Source organism: Euwallacea similis, chromosome 15 (assembly GCF_039881205.1).
Source record: "Euwallacea similis isolate ESF13 chromosome 15, ESF131.1, whole genome shotgun sequence".
Classification (NCBI taxonomy): domain Eukaryota; kingdom Metazoa; phylum Arthropoda; class Insecta; order Coleoptera; family Curculionidae; genus Euwallacea; species Euwallacea similis.
In genome coordinates, this window is record NC_089623.1 from 2,297,073 (window position 1) to 2,321,897 (window position 24,825).

General features: G+C 31.3%; 1 protein-coding gene across 1 annotated transcript in view; it reads right to left on the reverse strand.

Moving 5' to 3' along the window:
• The window catches only part of PIP5K59B (Phosphatidylinositol 4-phosphate 5-kinase 59B), a 35,839-nt gene extending 11,781 nt beyond the window's left edge, over nt 1-24,058 (reverse strand). Inside the window, exons 1-16 of the mRNA XM_066397563.1 lie at nt 23,697-24,058; nt 20,512-20,552; nt 19,624-19,783; nt 13,179-13,390; nt 11,262-11,403; nt 11,017-11,192; nt 10,687-10,902; nt 9,974-10,203; nt 9,763-9,895; nt 9,433-9,520; nt 6,789-6,851; nt 5,908-5,973; nt 3,255-3,305; nt 2,842-3,078; nt 983-1,166; nt 157-377 (exon numbers count right to left, since the gene is read on the reverse strand). Of these exons, the coding sequence (XP_066253660.1) occupies nt 157-377; nt 983-1,166; nt 2,842-3,078; nt 3,255-3,305; nt 5,908-5,973; nt 6,789-6,851; nt 9,433-9,520; nt 9,763-9,895; nt 9,974-10,203; nt 10,687-10,902; nt 11,017-11,192; nt 11,262-11,403; nt 13,179-13,390; nt 19,624-19,783; nt 20,512-20,552; nt 23,697-23,817 (2,341 nt within the window). The 5' untranslated portion in view covers nt 23,818-24,058. The remainder of the gene's footprint in view (nt 1-156; nt 378-982; nt 1,167-2,841; nt 3,079-3,254; nt 3,306-5,907; nt 5,974-6,788; nt 6,852-9,432; nt 9,521-9,762; nt 9,896-9,973; nt 10,204-10,686; nt 10,903-11,016; nt 11,193-11,261; nt 11,404-13,178; nt 13,391-19,623; nt 19,784-20,511; nt 20,553-23,696) is intronic.
• Nucleotides 24,059-24,825: the final 767 nt, after the last annotated feature.

A 24,825-nucleotide genomic window follows, 5' to 3' on the forward strand; every position in this document is an offset into this window, starting at 1 on the left:
TATCTATTGGATATCGTATGTATCAACCATTAAAATACATCAGTATCTATATTAAAAAAAGAACACTTCAACCGACTTTCGATTATTGCACATTTGACAAGAACATCAAAGACAAGCCCCGTTCAAAGCAATGGCCTGAAAGCTACCGGCACTCACCCATATCCCCGCTACTTGACGATTCGGTAAATGAAGGTGTACCTTCGGTCCAGGTGGGCGTAGATCCCTCAACCGAAGTGGGTGGCGTCCAAGTTAGACCAGTCCGAGATGAGTGACCTCCAGATGACGAATGACCACCTGCCGTCGAACTGCCACCGGAAGATTCTACGCTAAGGGACGACTTGGTTTCGGCTCTTGATTCCAGTTTGATGTCAGTTATACTGCAAAATGTTTTATTTCGTTTTTGGCGCACAAATTGATAATTCTGGTATTCGAAATGGGGTGCGAAATTTTGTGAAAGTAAAAAAAGATACCTTCATTTCATTGTTCAAGAAAATATGTAGTTGTGAAATCAGTAACAGTAATGCTGTAGCATGTTGAATGTGTTTAAATCTCTGTCTTTCTCTTGTGGTGTCTCCATTCGTACATAGACAAAAATCATACATGAAAAAATGTATGAATGCAGTGTGAAACTGCGAGACAACCCTTTGCTTGTTCCAGAGCTTCTCCCTCTTTACACAAAACGTCTTTAATAAAACTATGCTTCTGATAGATAATTACATCAATTATATAATAAGACTGAGTAACAAATATGAGATATCTGTTAATATATAAATAAAAACATTTTTTCTACAACAAAGTAAAGAAAGACGACTTTCGTCACACTCTACTCTAACTGATAGTACAGTTTTCATATCTCTTTCAGTATCACTAAAAATTATGCAAAACCCCTATTATTACGTCAAAATGATTTATTATTGAACTGCTTTTGTTTTAATGAACTTGGGTTAAATCAGATTAGAATTAATCAGAATGTCGTACTTACCTAACAGAATCGTCCCTATAATTTCTGAGGTTCGCATGATGATGATGGTGCCCACCATGATGCTTGGGGCCCCTCGTCGAAGATGCATGGCCCGACACCGACCCTACGATGGATCCAGCATCGCTACGATCGTATCCCTCGGAATATGTCGGAGGTGGGGTACTGCAGCAGCTGGGTGCTATACCTGTACATACAAGCGTAGCTCTACAGACTAGCCACTAAGGACAGGGTCGAACAACACATAAACACACGTTTCAATAGTATGAGTTTACATCTACCCGAATTAGTCACAAATATACTAGCGGCAAGGGTTCAAGTGTTTATGCAAAAACAATAATTTAAATGCCTAAATATGTGTTGTATACACAGTACGTTGCAAATTCTAGAAAATTATTAGAAGCTAAACGATGAAAGCTTAGTGCATTTCTGGGAGGGAAATTTACAAAAAAAAAACCTTAAAGGAAGGAAATTACTACGCAACTAGTAATCATTAGCAGCTCTACCAGTGAAGTTATCAGAACTAGCATTATGCTACAGAACATTTAATTTAAATTCTATATAAGGTTCTTAAATTACAATGCTCCACGGTTAAAACGAAAACAAGGATTTTAGGGTATATTCACCACCGGATATCTCATGAACCAATGATTTAAATTTAGCGCTCCTTGCAGGTTTTGATTGGGCACGGTTTTTTCTTTAAGGCTAGCAGTGGTTGGTCTCTTTATATTATATTCACATGACAAAACAGGGTCTCTAATAAATAGAAAACAATATTCGTGGGACTAATATCACTAGGCCATCTTGCAATTTTTGAGCTAACTCTAATAGCAATAGCACTAAAAGTGACTCCTATGAAGACCAACCGTTTCATGATTTTCACTAAAAGAAAAGAGTTTTGATTTAGTTCAGATTAGATACATCACATAAACATGTACAATACAGAATTTCATTCAACGGTTAATTAACGATTAATGTTAAAAATGTTTTTCTTTGATTTTGCGTTATTTCCTCAATGTTTCGAAAATTCAATGAAATTTGGCAACACTATTTTGGAATCTGAGTTTATCATCAAACTTCACCTTGAGTGTCTTCACACCCTTATAGTTTTTAAACTAGTTGTGATAAATTGGCCCTATACTGAACATCCGTTTAAAGAAATACCGCTATTGCTATCTATGAAAGGGTCAGTCACTGGCAACAGTAAATAGAGAACTCTGAATATCAAAATCTTCAAGGACCACAGAACTCAAATCAGTAATTCACCAGATAGTTGATTTTAAATTAGATCTAAAATTTCATCGCGTGAAAGTTTTTTCCTGCCAATTAGAGGACTGTATTAAAGTTTATATCTGTCCAAGTGTCCTGATCGCCTCAATGACCTGTTAATAATAATGCTCTTAGTTAACCATGCCACATAACAGTTGTTATAAGTGGGCTAAGCAACTTTGCAAGAACTACAGCGACAACTGCTACAATGGCTATGGGAATAGCGCCATAATAAAAACAAAAAACACGAACAGTAGGTGCAAACCATGATAAGTTGCAAAATAAAGAAGCCGTTGCCAGGTTAACTTTCCATTTTATAACACAAGTTCAAACATAGTGTTCGAATTTACTCAGAGCCTTACTAAAAGTACTTAAATTTTTATATCGCAAACACCGTTTAGGGTGTTCAGACTTAAAATGTTCTAATGTCTCAAATCTAGCAACAACTTTACTAACATAGCCTTTTTCAATGCTCGAGACCTTGCTATCCCTTCTAAGATCTCCAGCATGCGAAAATAATATCAAAGATGCTACAGGGAAATCAACAAGCGGAGAATCAATAGCACGGAGCGGCGATGAACAACGCTTCACACCTTTTCCGTTCAGATCGGATCTTTTAGCTTTTGGCGTTCCCCTTGGAGGCACCGGAGGAGGCACCTTCTGCTTGGGACCCACCAAAACGGCAGGAAATATTGCCGGGGGAGATGTTATCGGAGTCGAAGAGGAGGTATACGCCGGAGATATTGGCGCGGTAGTGGGAGTCGAGGTAGAAGGAGGTTGGTATGCGGGTGGGGCACTTTTAGTGCTTGGCACTGCTTCCGTAGGACTCACTACAGGGAATTAAATAGTGTTGAAAGGCAATCCAAGTAAGCAGCATGAAAATAAATAAAGAAGATACTTTAGTTTAATGTTTGTTACGAAGTATTATACTATAATACATCTAAGAAAGGGCCACATATACATGGAAAAAAAATAGTGAGGTGCTCGCAGGTATCTGAAAACTCACCAGCCTTAGCCCCATTAAATTGGTTAATAACCGTATCTCCTTTAGAATTAGCTATGCAATTATGAATTATGATTAGTTCTAAAATGTTTGTTTACTCAAATTACTATATTCCGTATACTATAGGGAAATACGAATCGTCGGCTTGCAAGAGAAACATACATATAGTTTCTTATTTTGAGATTCGGATAACAATATACAGGGTGTTTCATAAACACACCGACGACCTTTCTGGGGATGTAGAGCTCATAAAAACAAATATTTACATCGAATAAAGTTATGTTCGAAATCGCTTCATTTTCAAGGTAGTCTTTAATTTTTTTAAAAATATTTTTGAATTATTTGAAAAACGATTAAGGATAAAGATATGAACACATGCTATAGTGTGATAAATGAGCATGTTTTAAAGTAGGCAAAACATTTCCATCTTCACCAGTGGCGTCCGTGCAATCATTCAATGGGATGTTTTTAATGAAAAAGTGGTACGCCGCTGACTTTTTCAATACGATTTTTTAAAAATATTTCATCAATTCTTAATTAAAAAAGGCATCTTAGTGTTTTGTTGTTCAAGTAACCATTTTCAAGATAAAAGAAATTATTATGCCTGTGCCTACAAAAAACCGGTATAGCTTTCCAAATGCGATTTAAAAAAAATTTTTGAGATAAATTAATTTAATGTTCTCTTAATAGAGGTAGAGGACATGGATTGGAATGGAGATTTGGATATACTTATAACTCCCGTTTTACCTTCTTGTTAGAATCCTGATTTTAGTCTTCGTGACTATTCCTTGAACTAATGATATTCATTTGATCTCAAACCCGATAATGTCACTTCAACATTATTGTTGATTTGGGTCATTAACTATTTTCCAAATTATCATTCTTGCTGCTTCTGGAAAGCTGTAACACACCGTTTCCTTGCTTCCCCTCTTAATTCGTTCCACACAACCTTGTAAAATTAGGAAAATGTTTTCCAGTTTGCCTTTTTCTAATCCATCGAACGCAACTGCACGCAATCAATTAACTCTTCAATGTTTTTCGGAGATGATTCATATTCAAGCGATTGAAATGAGTTAAAAAAACCAAGATCTAAAACATTTAAATCTGGAATATTTGGTGTTTGAGGTCTGAATCTAATATTCCAACCATTCCTAGATCCTTCACTCAGAAATTCTTGATCATCATTATACCAATAAGGCTTGATATTAGTTTATTTTATATAAATTGTTTTTCCTGTATAAATGTCGGAAACTTGGTTTTAATAGCAGGTATTACATTCTTCAAAATAATTTTTTGCATTGTGCAGCATTGACGCATTCAATATTTTTAGAAACGACGCTGCCTTTTGGACGGTTTTTACTATTTCGTTTCGCTTCTTCAGTAAAAACGAATGGCCAAATTCCTAATTTTCCGTTAAAATATCGTTTTTTATGAATATCGTATCGAGTTCTTGCTACTGTAGTCATTAACATCACTTTTATTATGAATTGCTTACTTTTACAATTTTTTTCAGGCAATTCTTCACCTAGACTGACATAATAGGAACGTTTTTCTTGAGTTAAATAAAATAATTTTTCGTCCATATGAAAATAGTAAAAAAGTCTTCGAAATATCCACTGAGTTAAACCATCGAAATGTAACATTCTAAGCGAGTAAACTTATTTTAATTAGCCAGGAAACGTTTGACTGTCAATGAAATACGTTTGAAATCGTTACCCTCTTATCTTTAGAATAAAGTTGATCTTCGTATTTCTACTGCGCATGCCTAGTTGCGAAAAATGCCCCGCTGATTCAAAAGCACGGTTTTGATTTTTTTCAAGTTTTCCGAAAAATCTTTGCATTTTCAAACATAATTCTTTTTATATGATGAAACTTTTGCAGAAATTTTACCATCAGAATATTGCTGTTATGTTTTTTGCCACATTTTTGATATGGTTAGACGCGTAATGTCAAATTTCTTCCCAACTTTATTTATTGTACTGCATTGAAGTTTATTCGACTTGTCGGCATATTTTAGTAAACATTCTAAAACACCATCTTTTTCATCTTTAGTTAAATTTATTGATTTGATATTTTTTCCGGGCAACGACTCAATTTCCATGGTAAAAAATCAACTTTTGTATTAACAGCTGGTGCTCTCCAAATTGGATTAACTTTTGAGAACTTCTGAACTATCTTTTAAAAAATCATAACTTATACTAATTACTTAGCTTTTGTTTTTCTATATAATTTGATTTGTAAATGAGAAATAAATAATCAAAACCGCCTTTTCTCAAGCAATATTAATAATTTAGAGTTTTGCAGAAATTTGTACCTTATTTTGAGACAGGGAGTATTCTCTACTTTTAGAATGTTACCAAAACGACAAGATTTATTCAGATTTAATAGTCTTTCTAACAAGCTATAAAATCTGAATTGGGTGTAAATATCTTCCTGCAAACCAACGTATTCTCACCGTGACCGGTAACATGCAACGCATTTACTTACAGCATTATTTAACAGATTGCTACCAAGTTATGAAGCTCCCTAAAATTAGTATTGTACACTAAAGTTTTTGAATATCCAAAAAAAAATCATTAAACCTACCAAGTAGCCTAACATCAACAAAATTAATATTAAAGACCCAAATCTCACAAAATTAGAAATGTATACCTACTATTTAACTCTTCATGCCTCAGTGGTTTGGATAGCGATTTTCGTTTCGATGGAGAATGCTTCAGGGCTGCAACAAGAACACTTGCATTAAAATACCTCCAATTTTTAACAGAACTAAGTAATCAAAACGGCAAACCAACAAAAAGTTAGAGTTTAGTTTAGAACACATAAAAAAGCAGAAATGGGTAACAAAGGAAAATATACAGCAAGTTTTAAATGCACTACTGATCTATAATTTCCGTAAAAGAACCACATAAAATTAAAACAACCTGAGTTAAGGCCATACACTTCTATTACCATCACAGTAAAAACTGAGGCGCGGCCTTGAACACAGATTAGTCTTAGAGGAAATTATAGAGCTGTTTAAACATTAACATATATATATACAGTTTATTACCTTAATTCGCTGGCAGATTTATTTGTTAAAACAAGTTCTAAATTAAATGCAAAGAATATTCACGAAAAAATGTGGCAAGAGTACTCGTGGAACCACTTGTAATAGTTAAAAACCCAATAAAATTAAACGTAAACGTTTTAATTCTTTGCCCAACTCAAGCAGTAAAAAAAAATTAGTCACGCCAGTGCCGCACAAAGCAAATATTTCAATTACATGAGGATTGACAGGTATTTTCTGAAATAAAATCGCTTTTGATTTTTGCATTACTACAAACAGTTTAGATTATTTAATTTTAAAACATATTATGATAGTTTGGATTGAAATTTAAAAAAAAAGTTTTTGATAAATTACCTACTATTTAAAAAGTCGCTATAGTAGATAGGGTGTTTCAGAAATATCTGTTAAAACAACTCAAGTAAAAGAACAAAAAATTAATTGTGCGAAAACTGAACAAAACAATATAACAATGTGTGAAAAAACTTTACCTATGTAGCTCGTTACCAGGGTGCGGAATTTACGATGATTGCCCTTAATTTCAGGCATGTCCACTACAACGAAGCATTAAAAACACACACAAAAATCAGAGATCTACCCAACAGCACAATTACTATCGCTTAAAGGTCAGGATTAAATATGCACACAAGTAGAGAACAGGCTAACAGCCAATTTGTATTGAGCTTGGTCAAGAATCTGAGTACCTACAATACTACTACTTGAACATAATGTTCGTAACGGTGAGACCACTGCCTTTTTGGGCAGTTTACGTCCTTTCCATTTAAAGTTGGTGCTCAAGTGGGCCTTAAAAATTCTCAAATAAAATACATTGTCGCTTAACGATATATCGTACAGGCCCAGGGGCACCACTAGGATTTAATCCATTATAATTGTACTCGCACACTATTATATATATTCGAGCATCCAAAAACAAAAAAATCTGTGAGTGCAACTAATCTAAACCAACCTAATCTGTATCCTTTCAATTTATTATTGTCTGGAATACACTTCATAAGTAATTTTTGAAATCGAAATAGTGGTCTCAGCTGAAGGTAAAAAGACTCCACGAGTTATAGAACTATTTAATCTGAAAGCACATAGTCTAGCTCATAACCTAAACAATCGCAAATATTATAGCGTTTCTTGTTGTAAAAACTAGTTTCGTATTTCTTATGTAGACTATAACTTTGGTACCGTTTCTCAAATTCTAATGAAACACATTCGGGTTTTGAATTGAAAATTGGTTATTGATATTTTTAACACCAGGAGAGATCACTTTGCAGAAATATCCAGAATACTCCAGCCAAAACAAAACTCACCGCACGTCATCGGCGTCACTAGTAGTGCGAATTGAAATGAATCTGCAACATAACTTTTACAAATTAATTTTGTTAGTAAAGACAATTTTTGCCACCTAGATGATTTAGTCGATAATATTGCCTCTGTGCTGCTAAAACAGTATATAAACTCCTTAGTTTTAATCACTCGACGGCAAAAAAGTGAATTATTTCTCAGCTTTAGTTTGATACTACTACATGTCACACTGCATTATTGCTACTTCGTGTTTGTTTAAATTTCGATCGCTAAATTATTCTGCGTTTGCAGTGTGTACACGAATTCGTTATTTGTTTATTATCTTAAGTCAAAAACTATCCTTTTGGGAGCAAATCTATACTAGCAGCCATTAATTAATGATGATTTATACTTTTGAGTGTCCATTGTATTTTTTTGAAGAAACCTCGCTACCTTGAGGAAAAAGAATAAAACAATGGATCTTTATTGCCACATACTGATGTGAGAGAAAAAATGTGTAATTTGGTTTTCTCACCCAAATTAAAATCATTGGATTGGTTCGGCAACACCACCTGCATCCGACATCACAATAAGATGATAACGCGCATTGATTTCTGTTTTGCCTGGAGCATAGATAGACTCCCTATTAGTATCATTAACGAATCAATATCAATAAATAATAAAATGAATTTTAAGTGTTTATTATTATTACCGTTATTATTCCTTAAATGAAAACCTTTGTAGCTTATAAATAACGTAGATATGTTTTTATATTAAAAAGAGGTAAACAGGATTAAATATGCGCGGCTGTTACGACATTTAGTAACATCGAATCTAACTATGACATAAAAATGTGGTGACAATGGAGGAAATATCAAGTTTCAAGCTTACTTTTTTACTTAATTTTCAAGACAATTTCTTTCAAAAGTATACTAGTAGTAAAACAAAAGTATAGCAATAATTTAATACAATAAAGCGTTCAAAATCTTGAAACACTACTTCAACAAGACGAATAATGGAAGTGACCACCTAGAGATTACAAAATTAAATAGATATGTATATATCGACATTTAGATATTCGAAATATTGCACCAGATAATATATTAAATCAAATTTCGATACATTAGAAGGAGCAACATAGATATTCTATTTTTAATATACGTAGGAGAAGTTTAACGTTAAAACTCTAATTTCCACAACTGTTTTGTTCTTACTCCAAAGTCCAATTAAGATGTATGTCAAATATATGTTAATAAAGCTTCAGCAAATAATTGATTACCGATATACAAATATTGTCAGGAGGTATATATTTTAACTTCATTGAAGTGAAAACAACAAATATTCCAATTTTAATTATTTTTTATTAATATTTTTATTTCTAATTGAATAACACATTATTGTGTTATCTCAAAATTAAACACCTTCAGATATTATGTCAATATCTGTTTCACAGTATCAAAAGTGTCACTATTGGTATTTGAAACTTGGTATTAATCTAACCCCAATATAAAGATTTATCTATTGAGTGAAATTATCACGCTTACTACTTTAGTAAATAAAATTTGTAACGCTTTCATAGAAGTATAAATAATAAGAGTAAAATTTCTAAACTATCTTTGGCAAGAAATAAATTAGACAATTATGATTATACAGAATTAGTTTATTCTTCCAAATTGGATTGACTTGGACACTTGCAAATCAACAAGATTGCAAATACAACACAAAAGTTAATATTTCCTCCGAACATTTAATTAGGTAGGTACTCAATACAATTAATACACCCGCTGCACAGTATTGGGGACATATTATAAGTATTAGAGGAATATATTAAAAAGTACTTACGCGAGGGAATCTTCTTAAACACCTTCTCCGCCATAAACTTTTGAAAACGATGAGCATAAAAACTGGGCCTGTGAACCGAAACGGTATCCTAAAACACCGACGTAGAATTGTTATTATAGTATTTTATTAACTCTAAATAATAGACATTTGTTTTACCAGGGATTACAAGGATACGTTATGTGAGGGATATAGGACATTAAATTGCGCAGTGGAAGGATATTAAATCCATACGACTCACATAAAGTAACTTATACTTTGGAATAAAATATAATACTATAACTACAATTTTATTTCAAAATTGGGTCTATATCTGGGGCCAGTGCTACTTACCCCATCGTGGATCATAGATTTCCAGGTATGCTCTAACTTTTTCTTTAACCTATAACTCTGCAATATATCGATAATACCAATGAATAAAAGCAAACGTTCTCCTTTGTCGTTTCTCGCTGGAATTCCACCTGGCCTGGAAGTTAAATTATAATTAAATTAAAATGTTAAGGATAATTTTTGTTGTGTTTGTAGTTAAGGACTTAATACTTACGGTGTATCATCGTCCTCATCTATAGGTTCAGATTCAGCCTGTATACTCTCCATTGCTGTGGAATGTGCAACTAGTCTCTGTCTGTTAATAGACCGACTTCTATTTAAAGCAGCTGCCCCTATTCTGTCTTCTCTTTCCCGGTCATGCTCCTCTTGCAAAAACAAACTGCTCGGTCCGCCAACATCTCCGTCTTGCGGTATATGTTGGAGATTAGTGTGAGATTTCTTTTCCTAAGAAAAATGGTTAAGATGTTACAAATTACTATAAATTATGGCTTTTAGAATGAATACTTTTGTTGGATGGACTCATAAACTTTGAAAATTTATGTTTAACGCCTTGGAAATTTGAATAATATAAACTCGCCGTGAAACATGGCATATTTTACTAATGATAACATGTTCCCGAAATGATTTTATAGTCAATAATTACGAGCATACAACCAAGAGCAGTACATTTTTAGAATGCATTTGCCAATGAATCTGCTTGGATAGTGGTAACTAATAAGCAATTAGATGGACAGCTATATTCAATTATTGAATGATGTGCTATAAAATTTTATTTGAAAATATGTTTCATGATTGATATGTTGAATTGATATATTTCAAGAAACATATCTGCATCATGGAAATAACTAATAATTATTACTCAGTGATTTTCCAATTAACTTCAATTTATCAACAATCATATAAGCCTATAAATCATTTATAACTTACCATTTTTTCTTTCTGGGCTTGATCTAAATTGTGAATAGCCAGTAGTAAACTGTAGTCCATAATTTTAAAACTTTCTAACACCCTACAGTCTCGTTGTATAGTCTTCATTAAGGCATTATAGGTGTCCGATTCCATTAGTACTCCCTCTGCATGATGTTCCATGAAATCTAGATCTTTGTATGTGGGCGACCTTTTTTGTCTTTCGGCTTTTGAAGCCTAAAATTACCACTTATTGTTCAATTATTTTAATTTGGTTATTTAAAGATATTTAAAAATTATAGAAAATATGTGTCGTTTGTAAATTGTTTTATTTCACCTGAATTAACTCACCTTCCGTTTATATGTGCTTCCTTTAAGATCATATTTTTGATGCATAACTACATTACTAGGTAACAAGTTATTCATTATAACCAGCCTCACATTTTTACTATTGCACTGATAACAATACAAACCAAAAAACTTTGGTAACAGAGTCCTAGGGTTTTGATTAAGATTCATATAATAACCTGAAAGAAATTAAAACAAAAAAGCCTTTAGAGCACTACATTCTTAACGGGAAATGAATAAAATATTACCAGGTAAAAGTTTTTGAAGAAATTCTCCTTCTTTATGTTGAACAGTCTTTACTATAAACTCATCATCGCTAGTCAAATAAAATATAGAACCACTAGCGCCTGGATTTGATAATTCTCTTAAAGGCGAATCACACATTGACATCTGCAATAAAAGATAAATCTATGATCTAGAAAATGAGATTTGATCATAAACACATTGACAACATTATAAGTGCAAGTCACAAGGACATATAGGATTAGACGTCGTTTGCTAAGTAAACTTAGATACTTAACAACTAAAATAAAAGATATTTGAGATTAATTTGGTCACGCGCAAGTAAAATTTTATTTTTTCAAGATGAAGGTGAACATAATCACTCTTTCATTGACCTTATAGATATATTATTAGAAAAAATTATGTGGAATAATTTTCGAAGCTTCATACGCGCAGTAAGCTACGTCTATAGAGTAAATAATCTTGACATTATACTGGTTGTCTCATAGAAATTGGACGAAGCTATAACTCAGTTATTTATGAACGGTGATAAACTAAAAATCGAATAAAATGATATTGTTCAAACTACTAAATAACGTCAAAGTTGATTTTTTAAGCTCAACTTCTTCTGTTTCAGGTGTCAACTTCAAAATTTTAAATAGAACTTCGTATTTTTTATATTTTTTGATAGAAAGAATTTCTCTAAATTTGATGATGTATGACAAGTTAATGTTAAGACAATTTTTAACCGAAAAAAATGGAAAAATCTTAACAAAATGCGTTATGTGGCCATCTGTATTACCATGGGGTCGTTTATGTTATCCTGTGATCATCTGCATTTTATTCTATCTTATCTTATTGTATTATCCTGTGCAAAGATGCCTGGCGCCATGGACAGGTGAAATCCATTAAGACCCAGGGAGAAGGGACAAGATAAAACCGCTCTTAACAATAGAAACCACATCATTCTTCGTCATAATTTTCTGTGAACAGTTATGCTGCAAGCCTGATAATTGTAAATTAGTTCTTTAATGCAATGAAAATAGTTATTTTGGTGTTATTATTGGCGACAATTATCAAGTGTCAATTTCAATTGAAAATGTTTAAAAATTAACACTGAATTTACAGATATGCTTAAAGCATATTTCCAAAGCATTAAGAACTTCGGTGAAGCAGTACGTCTTTACTCTACTCATTTTTCTAGTGAAGAAGTATCTAATAATAATAATAAGTTTATACGTTTAGAAGACAACTTACGACGCTATCGATCTTTTAAAAAACTATTTGTAATATTCAAGACAATGTATTAGTACTCAAAGAAATAAAACTTTTGAATTTTTTTCAGTTAAAAATTATTTTAACATTAACTCATACATCACCAAATTCGGAAAACTACTTTCTATTAAAAAAATATGGAGTTCTTTTTAAAATTCTTAAGTTGACACTCGAAGCAAAAAAAGTTAAATTAAAAAAAAAATCAACTTTGGCGTTATTTAGTAGTCTGAACAATATGATTTTATTTGATTTTTAATTCCTCAATGCTATTCATAAATAACTAAGTTATGGCTTCGCCCGTTTTTTATGAGACAGTTTGTATATAGCTTATTCGTGCATAGATCTTCAACCGGTAAGTTTTTGTAAATAGGTATTTCTAAGTACCTGTTTGCAAAAGTGGGTTATGTTTGAAATCAAACAATACAAATCTAGACACGTCGTAAAAACATTTGCGTAAGTTCTATTCTCACAGGCCAATATATTACCACTGCAAACCACAACCACTTTATCAGAAGAATTAGTTGTTTCAAAATTGCATTTCGACATTACGAAACGTTGTTCAGCGTTATCAACTTTAGGGGGAGTTGTTTTTATGGTACGTTCTCATAAATAGTTTTAATCATTATAAATTTTCAAAAATACTTTGAAACAAACAATGACTAACTCACCAGAAAATCATCAGGTTGAATTCCAAACAAATCTCTAAAATACCTAAAAGCTATGGGAGCATAGTTCTTATATTTAAAATCTGAGTAATGATGAGCTGGCGTATGATTGGAGCCTTCGGAAGGAAAGTTAGTCGTTTCCACTGTCATAAAGTCCTGCATCAATAAATCCCTCTCGGGTTTGGAAGCCAAACCACCGACAGCATGTTGGATCCCTAAAATATTACAGTTTCGGATCATAACTCGTAACGACTGCATAATTTGTAACAAAAAGAAATAGTTTATAAGAGATAATAAATAAACAAATAACAATAAAATGGTTAAAACAGGAACTTGCAAAATGATAATATGCTGGTTCAAGGTGGCATGATAACATAACCAATGACCCTAGATGGAGCGTATATTCCGAATTATGTTTTTTAAATAAAAATTATACCTAAAGTCTGCATTGACAAATAATTTAGACAAGTAAACAAATCTTAAAAAATTATAAGAAGCGAGAAAAATACTATTTATGTATTTATTAGAACCACCATTGAAATCTTAAGTAGGAGTATTTTTATTTCATATGATGGTTGTTTAAAACTATTGAAACAGAACTTAGAAAAATGATAATTTTCAAAAAGGACTTAAACATTTAAAAATGGTTTTAAATTTGATTCGACGATACTTAATTCATTTTCCTTATGATGACAAAAATACCGCCTAGATCTAATACAATTGAGCATATACAAAATGTTGCATTGGCGGACTGACTACAGGAAAATTCATGTAAATTGAATACCATCTAATATTATCTCGGTCTGGCGATTCAATACCCTGAATAGTTTAATATGAAATAAACACCTCACCAAAAAATACAATGAATAATGACATCATTCTTGCGTCATCTAATTATCCATAGCAGTTAATGATAAACGTACTAATTATGCGAATTAACTTTACAGGGTGAGCTTTTTTGACGTTTGGATTTGACGAAGGGATATCATAAATTAGTAGAGTAGTTGGTTCAGTGGAGAAATCATTGCAATTTCAAGGGACCAATTTAAAAATTTGTCGATTTCTTTAGGTCGATGTAGCAGAGGTATTATTAGTTCTAGAGAAACAGTGTAAATACTAAAGTTTTATAAAATAATCTTCTGAATAAGACATGCTTGTCAATTTTTTTCGGACAACTGTGATTTTTAAATATAGCTTTTCTACTCTATCATAAGGGCTTATCAAGGATCAAAACATAATATCTTTCAGCTTAACATGATTGGAATTTCCAACAGTTTATTTGCATTTCGCAGTAGGATTTCGTTGAAACAAACTAATATTTATTTGACCCTCCCACCTTTTGAAGTTCAAAGTATTTTTAAGTCACTAACAGGTTTATAATACATCTACAAATAGAAAATTGTATTATATCAGTCAGTTTTATAAAGCTAAATCCGAGAGTAAATCTATCAATACACTGGACTATTGATGCATCATTATAGCGCTATTGCCAGTATAAGAGCAATTTACGTTTATTTAAATGATACAGTTTCTACTATTTAAATCTACTTGTAAAGGTACTTAGTACAAATAAGCGAAATTAACGAAACATTAACCGCAAAGTGAAAACTTGTGTTTACCTCAAAAACATCCACCTACTGTTACAGCTAAGTACATGTTATCCACACCTATCGACTAGCCTTGCATGTAATAAACATGCACATTTGAACATTAACTAAGACAATTTTGTCTGTAGTAAATAAACGCAAATATATGAACTTATGAACGAAACTATAAGCAACAAAACCAAAATAAATTGTACTCGTGGTTAATTACCTAAAACTGGTTTGATGTGGATTAATAAAACTGACTTATAGGATAAAAACTTCTTAATCTGTCTACGGTTCGACGAAAATAAATTATTGAATGTTTGGATGTTAAGAGTGGATCAACACTCAATCAACATGTTGGGAGAATATTTAAAAAAATTGTGATGTATAATAATAAAGGACTTAAAGCCTGCCTTTAAATTGTAAATCCGTCCAGGACTATTTCTGAGGCTAAATATTTCAATATTTATTTACGATATGACCGGGAAGTAGTATTTTGCAGGGCGGACCAAATAAATTTTAGAGCAAGCCACAGGCGAGTCCTGGAAGTTTAGGGACTCGTGCCAAACACATTTTCGGTCGCATGAAGTATAATATATTTTTACAGGCCTTTTTTCTCGATATTTTATTCGTTTTTTATACTTTAAATTTGATTTAACAAATCAATAACTTAAACATGTTCGACATAATAAGGATCGTACGAAGAAAATGATAAAGATCACTTAAGTCAACTTTTTAGTTTTGACCTGAAAAATATTACTATCACGGAAATGAATTCGATAGAATTTTTATATACATAAGTACGTAAAAAATATTTTGTAGTAATCTGAACACTGAAAAACAAATCCTTCCAGCAATAAAAATGATGATCTTAAACCATTTCAAACGTTTTTATCATGAAAAGCCGGCTTTAGTAACAATAATGTAACCTTTAAACATTTTTATTTCATATTTTCTTAAGTCAATAAAAGAAAGTTACACCTACATCTCGCTGCATTCATTACGCGGATAATTTAGCATCCAACCCAACCAAATTACTTCAGCGCGAGAGTAATTTTATTAACAAGCCACATTTCAGACATTTAAGCCCTGATTTTTATAAAATACATGCACGGTTTGAATAGATGGAACAAAATTTGTAGTACACGACTGAATAAAAAGATAATCTTACCTAACTACTTATTATTAATAAAGCAATGTCGACCCATAAAAAGGGGTGGGAAGTGTGCTTAAACCCTAAATAAGAACGTGTTAGAAGCTATTGAATTCACTATAGGTCTTACTAATGATTGTGAAAAAGGAATTTTTAGTTTCTTAAGTGGTCTTCCATAAGAACAACAAAAAGAAACAAGCTTTTAACTACGCCACAATTGATAGTAAGCTTAAGAAAATATACATAGGAGAAAAACCAATGAGATTCTGAAACTCTGAGTGATTCGATAATTTTACATATACGTAAAACACCGTTCTTTATAAGTTATAAATAATGGCTGAGATGAAGTTTGACCCAACATCCAAAGTCCAAAAATAATTTTAGTAAATACATAATCATTTTGAATAATGATAGAATGTTTAAGGAAAATTACCATGACGCATTTATTCATTTTATATACATGATAGTTAATTAAATGTGAAGTTGCTGGAAAAAACTCAAAAATTGTGCAAAAACATATGCGGAGTTGTAGAATATTCTTTTTATTGTTTAAGAAATATAACTCTTCAAAATATGAAATTTAGATCTATTCATTTTTCAATCATCCTAACTGTTCAAGAAATTGAGCAATTCAATATTTATGTAATACACAAATACTAATAACATCGGCCAAAAAAATTTTTCTGTCTGGGTTATCCTACGCGATTCTCATTTTTCTTATCTAATTAATTACAGAAAAAACTGTTTCTTTCTTTTCTAAATTCAAAAATTAGAATAAAACTACATGCTGATTTTACGAATATGTTCATTTTTTCTCATTTTTAGTGTATGCAAGAATAGAAGAAATCTATTAAATGTATGGACCAAATTTGTTTTTACAAACATAAAACATTAAAAAGTCACATTATAAGAAAATAAATTAGAATTTAATATTTTTAAAAGTACTGAATTAGGAATTTAAGTCCTTTCCGAACATATGTAATGTTCTCCATAAAGACTTAATGACCGTTTAAAATTTTTATTACTTAATATAGGTATATTGTATTGCAAAAACCTGCGCGAGTTCGATAATTACGCACCAAATAGCGAAATTTAATTTGTATGTTCCTCCCAATCCGAATCATTATACAGAAAAAATCTGTCTCTTAAATAGGCATAAAAGCTAACAATGACTTTTTGACTAGACAAGATTTATGATTGTTTTTGATTATAAAATAGCAGAAAATGACTTTAAAGGGCAGACACAAAAATATATACAAGTTTTTTTCATTGACCTGTGAATATAATACCACCCTGATTTCTGCAATTACACTATTTATAGTCGCTGTAATCCAAAAGGCTATTTAGACAAGTTTGTTTAAAATCATAGTAGCATAACACAGTTTTTAAGGTCAGAAAAACGGAAGTGCAAAAAACTTTTTCAAGCGGAAATAATACCAACAATAAATTATTTAACTCAAACAACAAAAACGATCAATGAACCCAATTTATAATATTCTATAAAATTAAAAAATACACATTAATGTAGGTAAACACAGATGCAAATAATGAATCGTAAATTCCAATGTTAATGTATCATCACTTCATGTAGTGCCTTGATCATGCGTCACCCAACAATGAATTTAAATGCGAACAATTAGTAAGTAAACAGTTTTGCAATGTTTCAGTTTAATTGTCTAACCCGCCTTGGAAAACTCTCTGAGTATTCGCATATTATGAATTGTTAAACACTTAAAATGATCTGATAATACTTTTTTGTTTTCTTAATCACCTTTTTTCATGGCATATTTTTGATTTCGAAGGTTCTGTTGAAGGTTTTTTTGTTTGCCTTAGGGTCATACTGTGAAAAAACTTATTACGAGAATCCCGAAAAGCAAATTGGGAGGTTTTCAATAATAACTATCGATTTTTAAATTAAAAAAAAAAACGTGTAACCAATACGGACAAAAATAAATACAATAATATAAATAATTAGACAAGAAACTAATGAGAACATGGAAGGAAATAATGAAAAGATTAATGTGTTGCGTCTAAACGAAAAAAGAAATCCGTTTAATTGTAATATAGGACGAAACGGGCAATTCTCATCCTCTTTAAGCCTCAATATAAATGCAATTCTGTGGATAACTCTAATTAATCCACTTCATCCCTTTAGAACACCAAAAAGCAATTGACGTGATATCAGCGGTTACGGCAATATCCGTTTAAATATTTCAAAAATTGCAAGAAACTGACAAACTGCAAAATTAATATGGCATTTTTAATGATATAACGTTAGGGCGACGTAAACTTGGATTTTAAATGAAAATAATCGCGTCATCAAAATCATAAATCACATATTATCGTTTCTGGAATTCGAACCAAATAACTAATAGTATAATGCAACTGATACAACACACCTGTTTGAATTTTCTTGTTCAAATTGGATTGATGCTTCACAAAACTCATGCAAGAAACAGTCCGAGGGAGGTATCCTGATTCAAAGTGCATTATAAAGAATACTAAATGTAACTATTACAGCACCATTGAAAGGTGCTAAATGTGTAAATTGATTGAGTTTGTTTAGCTGGCGTTCTACTAATGAGAAATTTATCTAATGGCGTAATCTTGCATTATCAAGAGCGATAAGGGAAGTTAATGAATTTAATAATCTCAAACTGTAAAAAAAAGGTGGAATGCTTATCTCTAATAGTTAATTTATTACTATGTAACCGTATGTGATATTAATGGGATTTTCTGAAAAACGATTCATTTTCTGTCACTTTTTCTGTGAAAACAGATTCATATTCTCGAATACGCATCTTAAATATTCATTGCTTATTTCACTTCACTACTTTATATGCTGTTATCAACTTGCAATGTAGTATCTCATAAATTATAACATTGTCGTAAATTGCAGAATTAATGAGAATATGTGAAATCCAACTGGAAGTCACGGGGGAATGTGCAGAGAGACTCAAACTTCCGGTGTCCATTGGGACCTAGTTTACGTATAAGGCCTTTGAAAATATATTTAAAAAATAATAATTCATTATAATTGGAAATTCTAATCGTTTATTACCACGTTTATACCTAATAATTTTATTCCTTGAGATAAGTAGCACTGGTTTAAATCTATGTATACATATATTTAAAATCCGAAATTTACTGCTAAATCATTTTTTGCAGTAACATGGACTGAACTGGTTTAGTTTTGCAATTAACCTACAGAAATGCTAATTGAAGCTTTCACTAAGATATAATGTGTAAGACAAAAAAGATATATGTAAGTATTGATGTAACTAGTGTGCAGAAGAGAATTGGATAGACGTTTAAATAACTCTTTTTATGGATCTGCGGATATTTATAAGAGGCAATAGGTCACTAGCAAAAAGAAATTAAATATGGGAGAAAGGATAAACAAGTTTTTTACCCCTTCAATAAAACAGTTTAGTTAGAATGCACTAAATTTTACCACAATACCCAGTTGTATGCTCATAGTTAAATTAAACCGGATTTGAAGATTACTCCTGGGATATGTATAAGCCAATTTAAAAATTTTAACTAAAAAATCTCAAATAAACAATCTTTCCTCATACCAGTTTGAGCATTTTAACTGGATCTAATCCACATATACTTTATCCTCATTCTAATTTGCCACCTAATTGTAATTAGGTAGTTATGTATATTCAATAAATTATTATGCTTGATATTAATCATCACTTACCCAGTTGTATAGATCCCATAATTTGGGTGGATTGGATCTTCTTATAGGTAATTTCGCCTCCGACCCCCACCCTTCGGTGTCCAATTTTCCTATCTTTCTCCCTGTCCCTTTCGGCCCTTGCTCTTGCCGCATTTGAAATTGCTTTATGTTCACCACTAGCCTAATGAAAAATGAAAGAAAATACATAGTACCATATTAAAATTAACTAAGCTATGGTCTCCTATGTATCTTTACAGCGTTGCATCGTTGTAATTTTCATTGTTTTATTACAAAGTTACGGAGCTATATACTGTTAACATCCAATGAAAATAGTTGTAGAATTCGAACAAAAAAGTCTATATGTATATGGTGCTTAGAGAAATATTAATTAAACTAAATTATGAATTGTTTACTAATCAAGAAACTAACATGACGAAATTACGGTCCAGGTAAAATTGTCACCAATTAATTTGAATGTTAGCGATTGATCTTGGTCCTTGGAAATGATTTTTTGGTAGATCATTTGAATATTTATACAATTTGTAGATATAATGGGTTCAGGAATTGCCTCCTTGTACAAATTGTTATTGCCAGAAATTAGATTTCATCAGTGATGTGTGTAAACTTTGCGGTTTACAGAAACACAGACAAAAGAAACTATATTAATTTTTTTATTATCAACATGAACAATGGTATTAATTAATAAGATATTAGATTTGTATTATTTGTCTCTTTCATCTAAGTTTTTCATGATTAAAAATAACACGCTTTACCTGTTCAAGATAAATAATTTCTAATAATTCCTAATATAGCAAAATTACCACCTTACCAATCAATGATTAACTAATACTTTGCACTTGGGTATTTGACTTTATTTAATTGAGAAAAAAATATGAATAAAATACTTACATCTTGAAAACTCTTATTCAATGTTGAAATATTGTCCTTATCTGAAAAAAGTGTATTATTATTATATTTAAAAACTTTATATATCGTAATATGAAAGTGCAGGATTCATGACATACTTATACAGGATGTCCCATTAACAATTTACCCCATCTATTTTCTTTATTTTTCACATTGAAAAAAGGTTCAAATGGAGACCCTCTTTCATTTTAAGAGTTGAATTTAAAAATGGCCTCGTTATCTTCCTCCGCATGATCCGACCCCCTGCACATGACATAAACTAACTAAATGACATAAAGAAACTAAAATATTTTAAATGGAACCACCCATTTTTTTTGACATGTTTGGATTTTTCTTTAAGGGAGAGATCCTTGTTTGGACATTTTTCTAATGTCAAAAATAAAGAAATTAGATGGGGGGTAAATTGTTAATGGGACATCTTGTATACAGAGTGTTACAAATTCGATATATTAGCATTGCTATCTCGGTATTTTTAAGTGATAGAGCGTTAGTTAAATGGAGGGAAGGTTACGCATTTAGTTGCTGAAAACTTTGTTAAAAGGAAATGTAAAATTATCTTAATACTTCCAGGGATATCTGGAAGAAAAAGAAAAAACCAAATTTTTTAAATGTTTTCACGGCTTTACTACTGATAATTTTAAAAAACCAAGGTTTTTTCAAGAAACTAATTTTACGTTTCAGTTACGACGTTTCGTTTTTTAGATACCGTCATTAATTTAAATTTTTTAAATACGGACTTGAATCTTTTACTTTATCAATCAGTGGATTCTGACCTGCCAAAGACAATGATGTATCACATTTGTCAGAAAACTATACACTTTAGAAAGTATTTGATATTATTTAAAAATTGTTTCGTCTTTAGACACCTAAATTACCTCTTTTTTTAAATACGAACTAGGATTTTTCCATAATAATTTAAATTTTATTTGTAACATTATTTAAAAGTTAACAAAAATATTACTTTGATTATCTAAATGTTCAAAAAGATTACCGTTAATTCAAATGCACTTGTTGATTTTTTTAGTTATTTTACTTACTGCTTTTTATACATAACCTCTTGCTGTTACATGAAAAGCATTTAAATCCGAATTTTTAGTTGTTCGAAAGTATTTACTTCGGTTTTGTCTATGGTATTTTTCAGTTCCCCTCACAAATAGAAATTTAACACGCAAAAGACGGACGATCGCACTGGCCAAGCTATGAAGTCACCATTTCCAATCCGACTTTGGGAAAATTGTTGATTCAAGGAATTTCGAACGGCCCCTGGTTTGTGAGGGGTACCTCGTCTTGCTGGAACCAGATTCGGCATAATCTGTCCAGAGGAATATTCCTTAAGTGTTCCTGGAACTCTGTGTTTAGAAATTCCAAATATCTACTACCATTTAAATTTTCTTCAAACAAAAAGGAACCAATAACTTTATCACCGTAGATCCCAGTCCATATGTTAACACGAAATCGGACTTATTTCTTCGTTCCCTTATTGACCCTAGGATTTTAAACGCTCCAAACATGCTCATTCTTTCGATTGAAAAAGCCGCAATTAGTATGATATTTACGGTTTCTTATGATTCAACGCCAACGCCCGCTGTTCACTTTTTAAAAAATTTCAAATATATATTTCCTAGAGCGTATAATTTTCTGGTAAGAGTGATACATTAGTATATTTGGCAGGTCAAAATCTATTAATTGATGAAATAAAAAATTCAGGTCTGTATTAAAAAAAAAGTTGACGATGGTATGTAAAAAATGAAACGTCTTAATTGAAAACAAAATTAGTTTCTTGAAGAGCGTAAAAAAGTGCCATGAGAAAGTGCTCTTGGTTTTTTAAAATAATCAACAGCAACGTCGTGAAGAAATTTAAAAAAAAAATGTTTTTTTCTTTTTTTTCCGGATATCTCCAGAAGTAATTGAATAATTTTACATTTTTTTTTAACACAGTTTACAGGAACATAATGCGCAACTTTGCCTCCATTTAACTAATTCTCATCACTTACAGATATCGAGATAGCAATGCTAATATGTTAAATTTGTAAGACCCTCTATATAGGTACTAGATATACAAGGTGTTTCTCTATTAATATTAAAGATTGGAAAAACCTTCAATGTAGAATCAAAAACTTAAATTATGATTTAAATAACAAGTTGTACAGACTTGCATTTTGGCATTCTAAGGTTTTTGTAACATATTCAGTAGTTCTGTTTAAAAGAAAAAATTCAAAATTGTTTAGCTGGGATATGAAAGTGCAAGTTACTTGTTCTTACATAAAGGGATTTCATTCATTGAACAACCCTCTAAAATGTCAAAAAATTCAGTTGTTCAAAATCTTTCTTTTAAAAATTCTTAGTTTTCAAACCTAGGGTCATTAGCCCGTATAATTGTGTACATGTATTATCAGCCAATTTATTATTTTTAATACTAATTAAGCAACCAACTAACTGCAGGCTGACAAAAAGTTGCTAGTCAGTGAGACCTTTAATATAATAAAAACTGTTTTAGTAATAAGAAATTTGAATCATATATAGATTGGTCCTTCAAACACCACTAAATCAGTAGAACTGGACTCATGGAACTAGGACAAAATTAGAAGGGACATTGGAAAATTGAGGGGCAACAAAATCATATTTTGTATTATAATCGTTTAATTTAAAAAATATATATATATAATTCAGAAAAAAATATTGGAATACAGGCGCTTTATAGTTTTTAATATACTAAAAGATTTGGTTAATTAATGAAAAAACTATTTTTTATTAAAACTTTGACATCCACATTCTCAAAAACATGAGGAATCACCTTTTGAAATAAAAATCATCATTCGTAAACACCATGTATAATATTATTGGATTATCTAATAAAATCTATGTTACTTATTAAGATATGTGAATTTTGAATATCATAGAAATTTAAACAACTAGGGTTTGAAGAAGTAATTTTGAAAATACTCTAACATGACTCAGGAACAGCCCATATCTTTGAGAACTGCATATTAATAAAATAAATATCCAGAAACAAGACCAAAAAATGAAAAATATAAAACCTAACTCAACAAATGTTTCAAGGTAGAATTTTTTTACATATATGTACATTTGACCTAAAATTAAATGCAACAATGGATGTTGTGCATATCATGAATTTGAATTATTTTTTAATATCGCAAATTACATACCGTCCGATTCACCTGCAGCTCCACTTTCATAAATTCCAGGAGGTTCCTTGGAATTGTTCATATTTAATGCTGAATTAGAGCTCAGGACTTCAATAGTTTCTATAGTATCGCCAGAGGCCATTCTCCTGGAGGGGTCCAAAACAGGTCACTTACGGAAATAAAAATAAGAGTACTTGCTTATTAGGTTTCATTTGTGTATATCGTCCAACAAAATTATGAATTTTGATCGACTTTTCTGACGAACTATTACACTCGATTCAACAGCAAACGACAACCAACTCGAATTTGTCCATTTAATTTTGTTTTCCCTTTGACGTTTATACTTGTTTTTTGTTTTGACAGAAAGGCAATTGTCATTGACAGGTGCCTAATGGAAAAAGCGTTTGTGTAATTATAAGGTCATCAAGGCTGTACTCCTAGTACTCCAGTTGCACTGACATTGTTATTACTTCACGACAAAAAGAGGTTGCGCGCTGTACGGATGAACTCAAACGAAATAATGTCGTTTGAAATGTGACATTTATTTCGGTGTTTGTTTTCGTTCATGCTGTCGCATTGATGAAGATAATGCTTCGAATACGTATCAATTTATATTAAAAATCCAAATAATTATTATCGATGTTCTTCCATTTCTTCGTAGACACTACACAAGTAGGGCGATATAAGGATCGGCGCTGTTGCCATTCTATTTCATAGCTGGGAAGTTGTAGATGCAACGGCCAACGGCTAGTTCTACTCTTCTAGGTACTAAGCTAGATATAGTTTCTTTTTTGGTTGTTTTTGTTTTATTTTCTATTTAGTTAATTTATTCGTTTACATTTCTTTTAGCAGTTTTTACGTTATATGATTTTGTTTTGACTTTTGTACTTAATGATCACTTGATCAAATTAAATGATTAATTAAAACATGAAAAAGTTTTTAAATGAAACAGTATCATGCGAGAAAAAGTTTGAAAGGGTAAAATAGATTCTAACTTCCGAAAAATAACACTATGTATAAATTCTATAGAATGACATACACTTAAATTGCCAATTTGATGTCTCAAAAATTGAAGGATCTCAAATATAAATCTAAAAAAGTCTTAAATTTAGCACTGTATCTTATTAAAGAGGCACTTTGGAGTACAGTT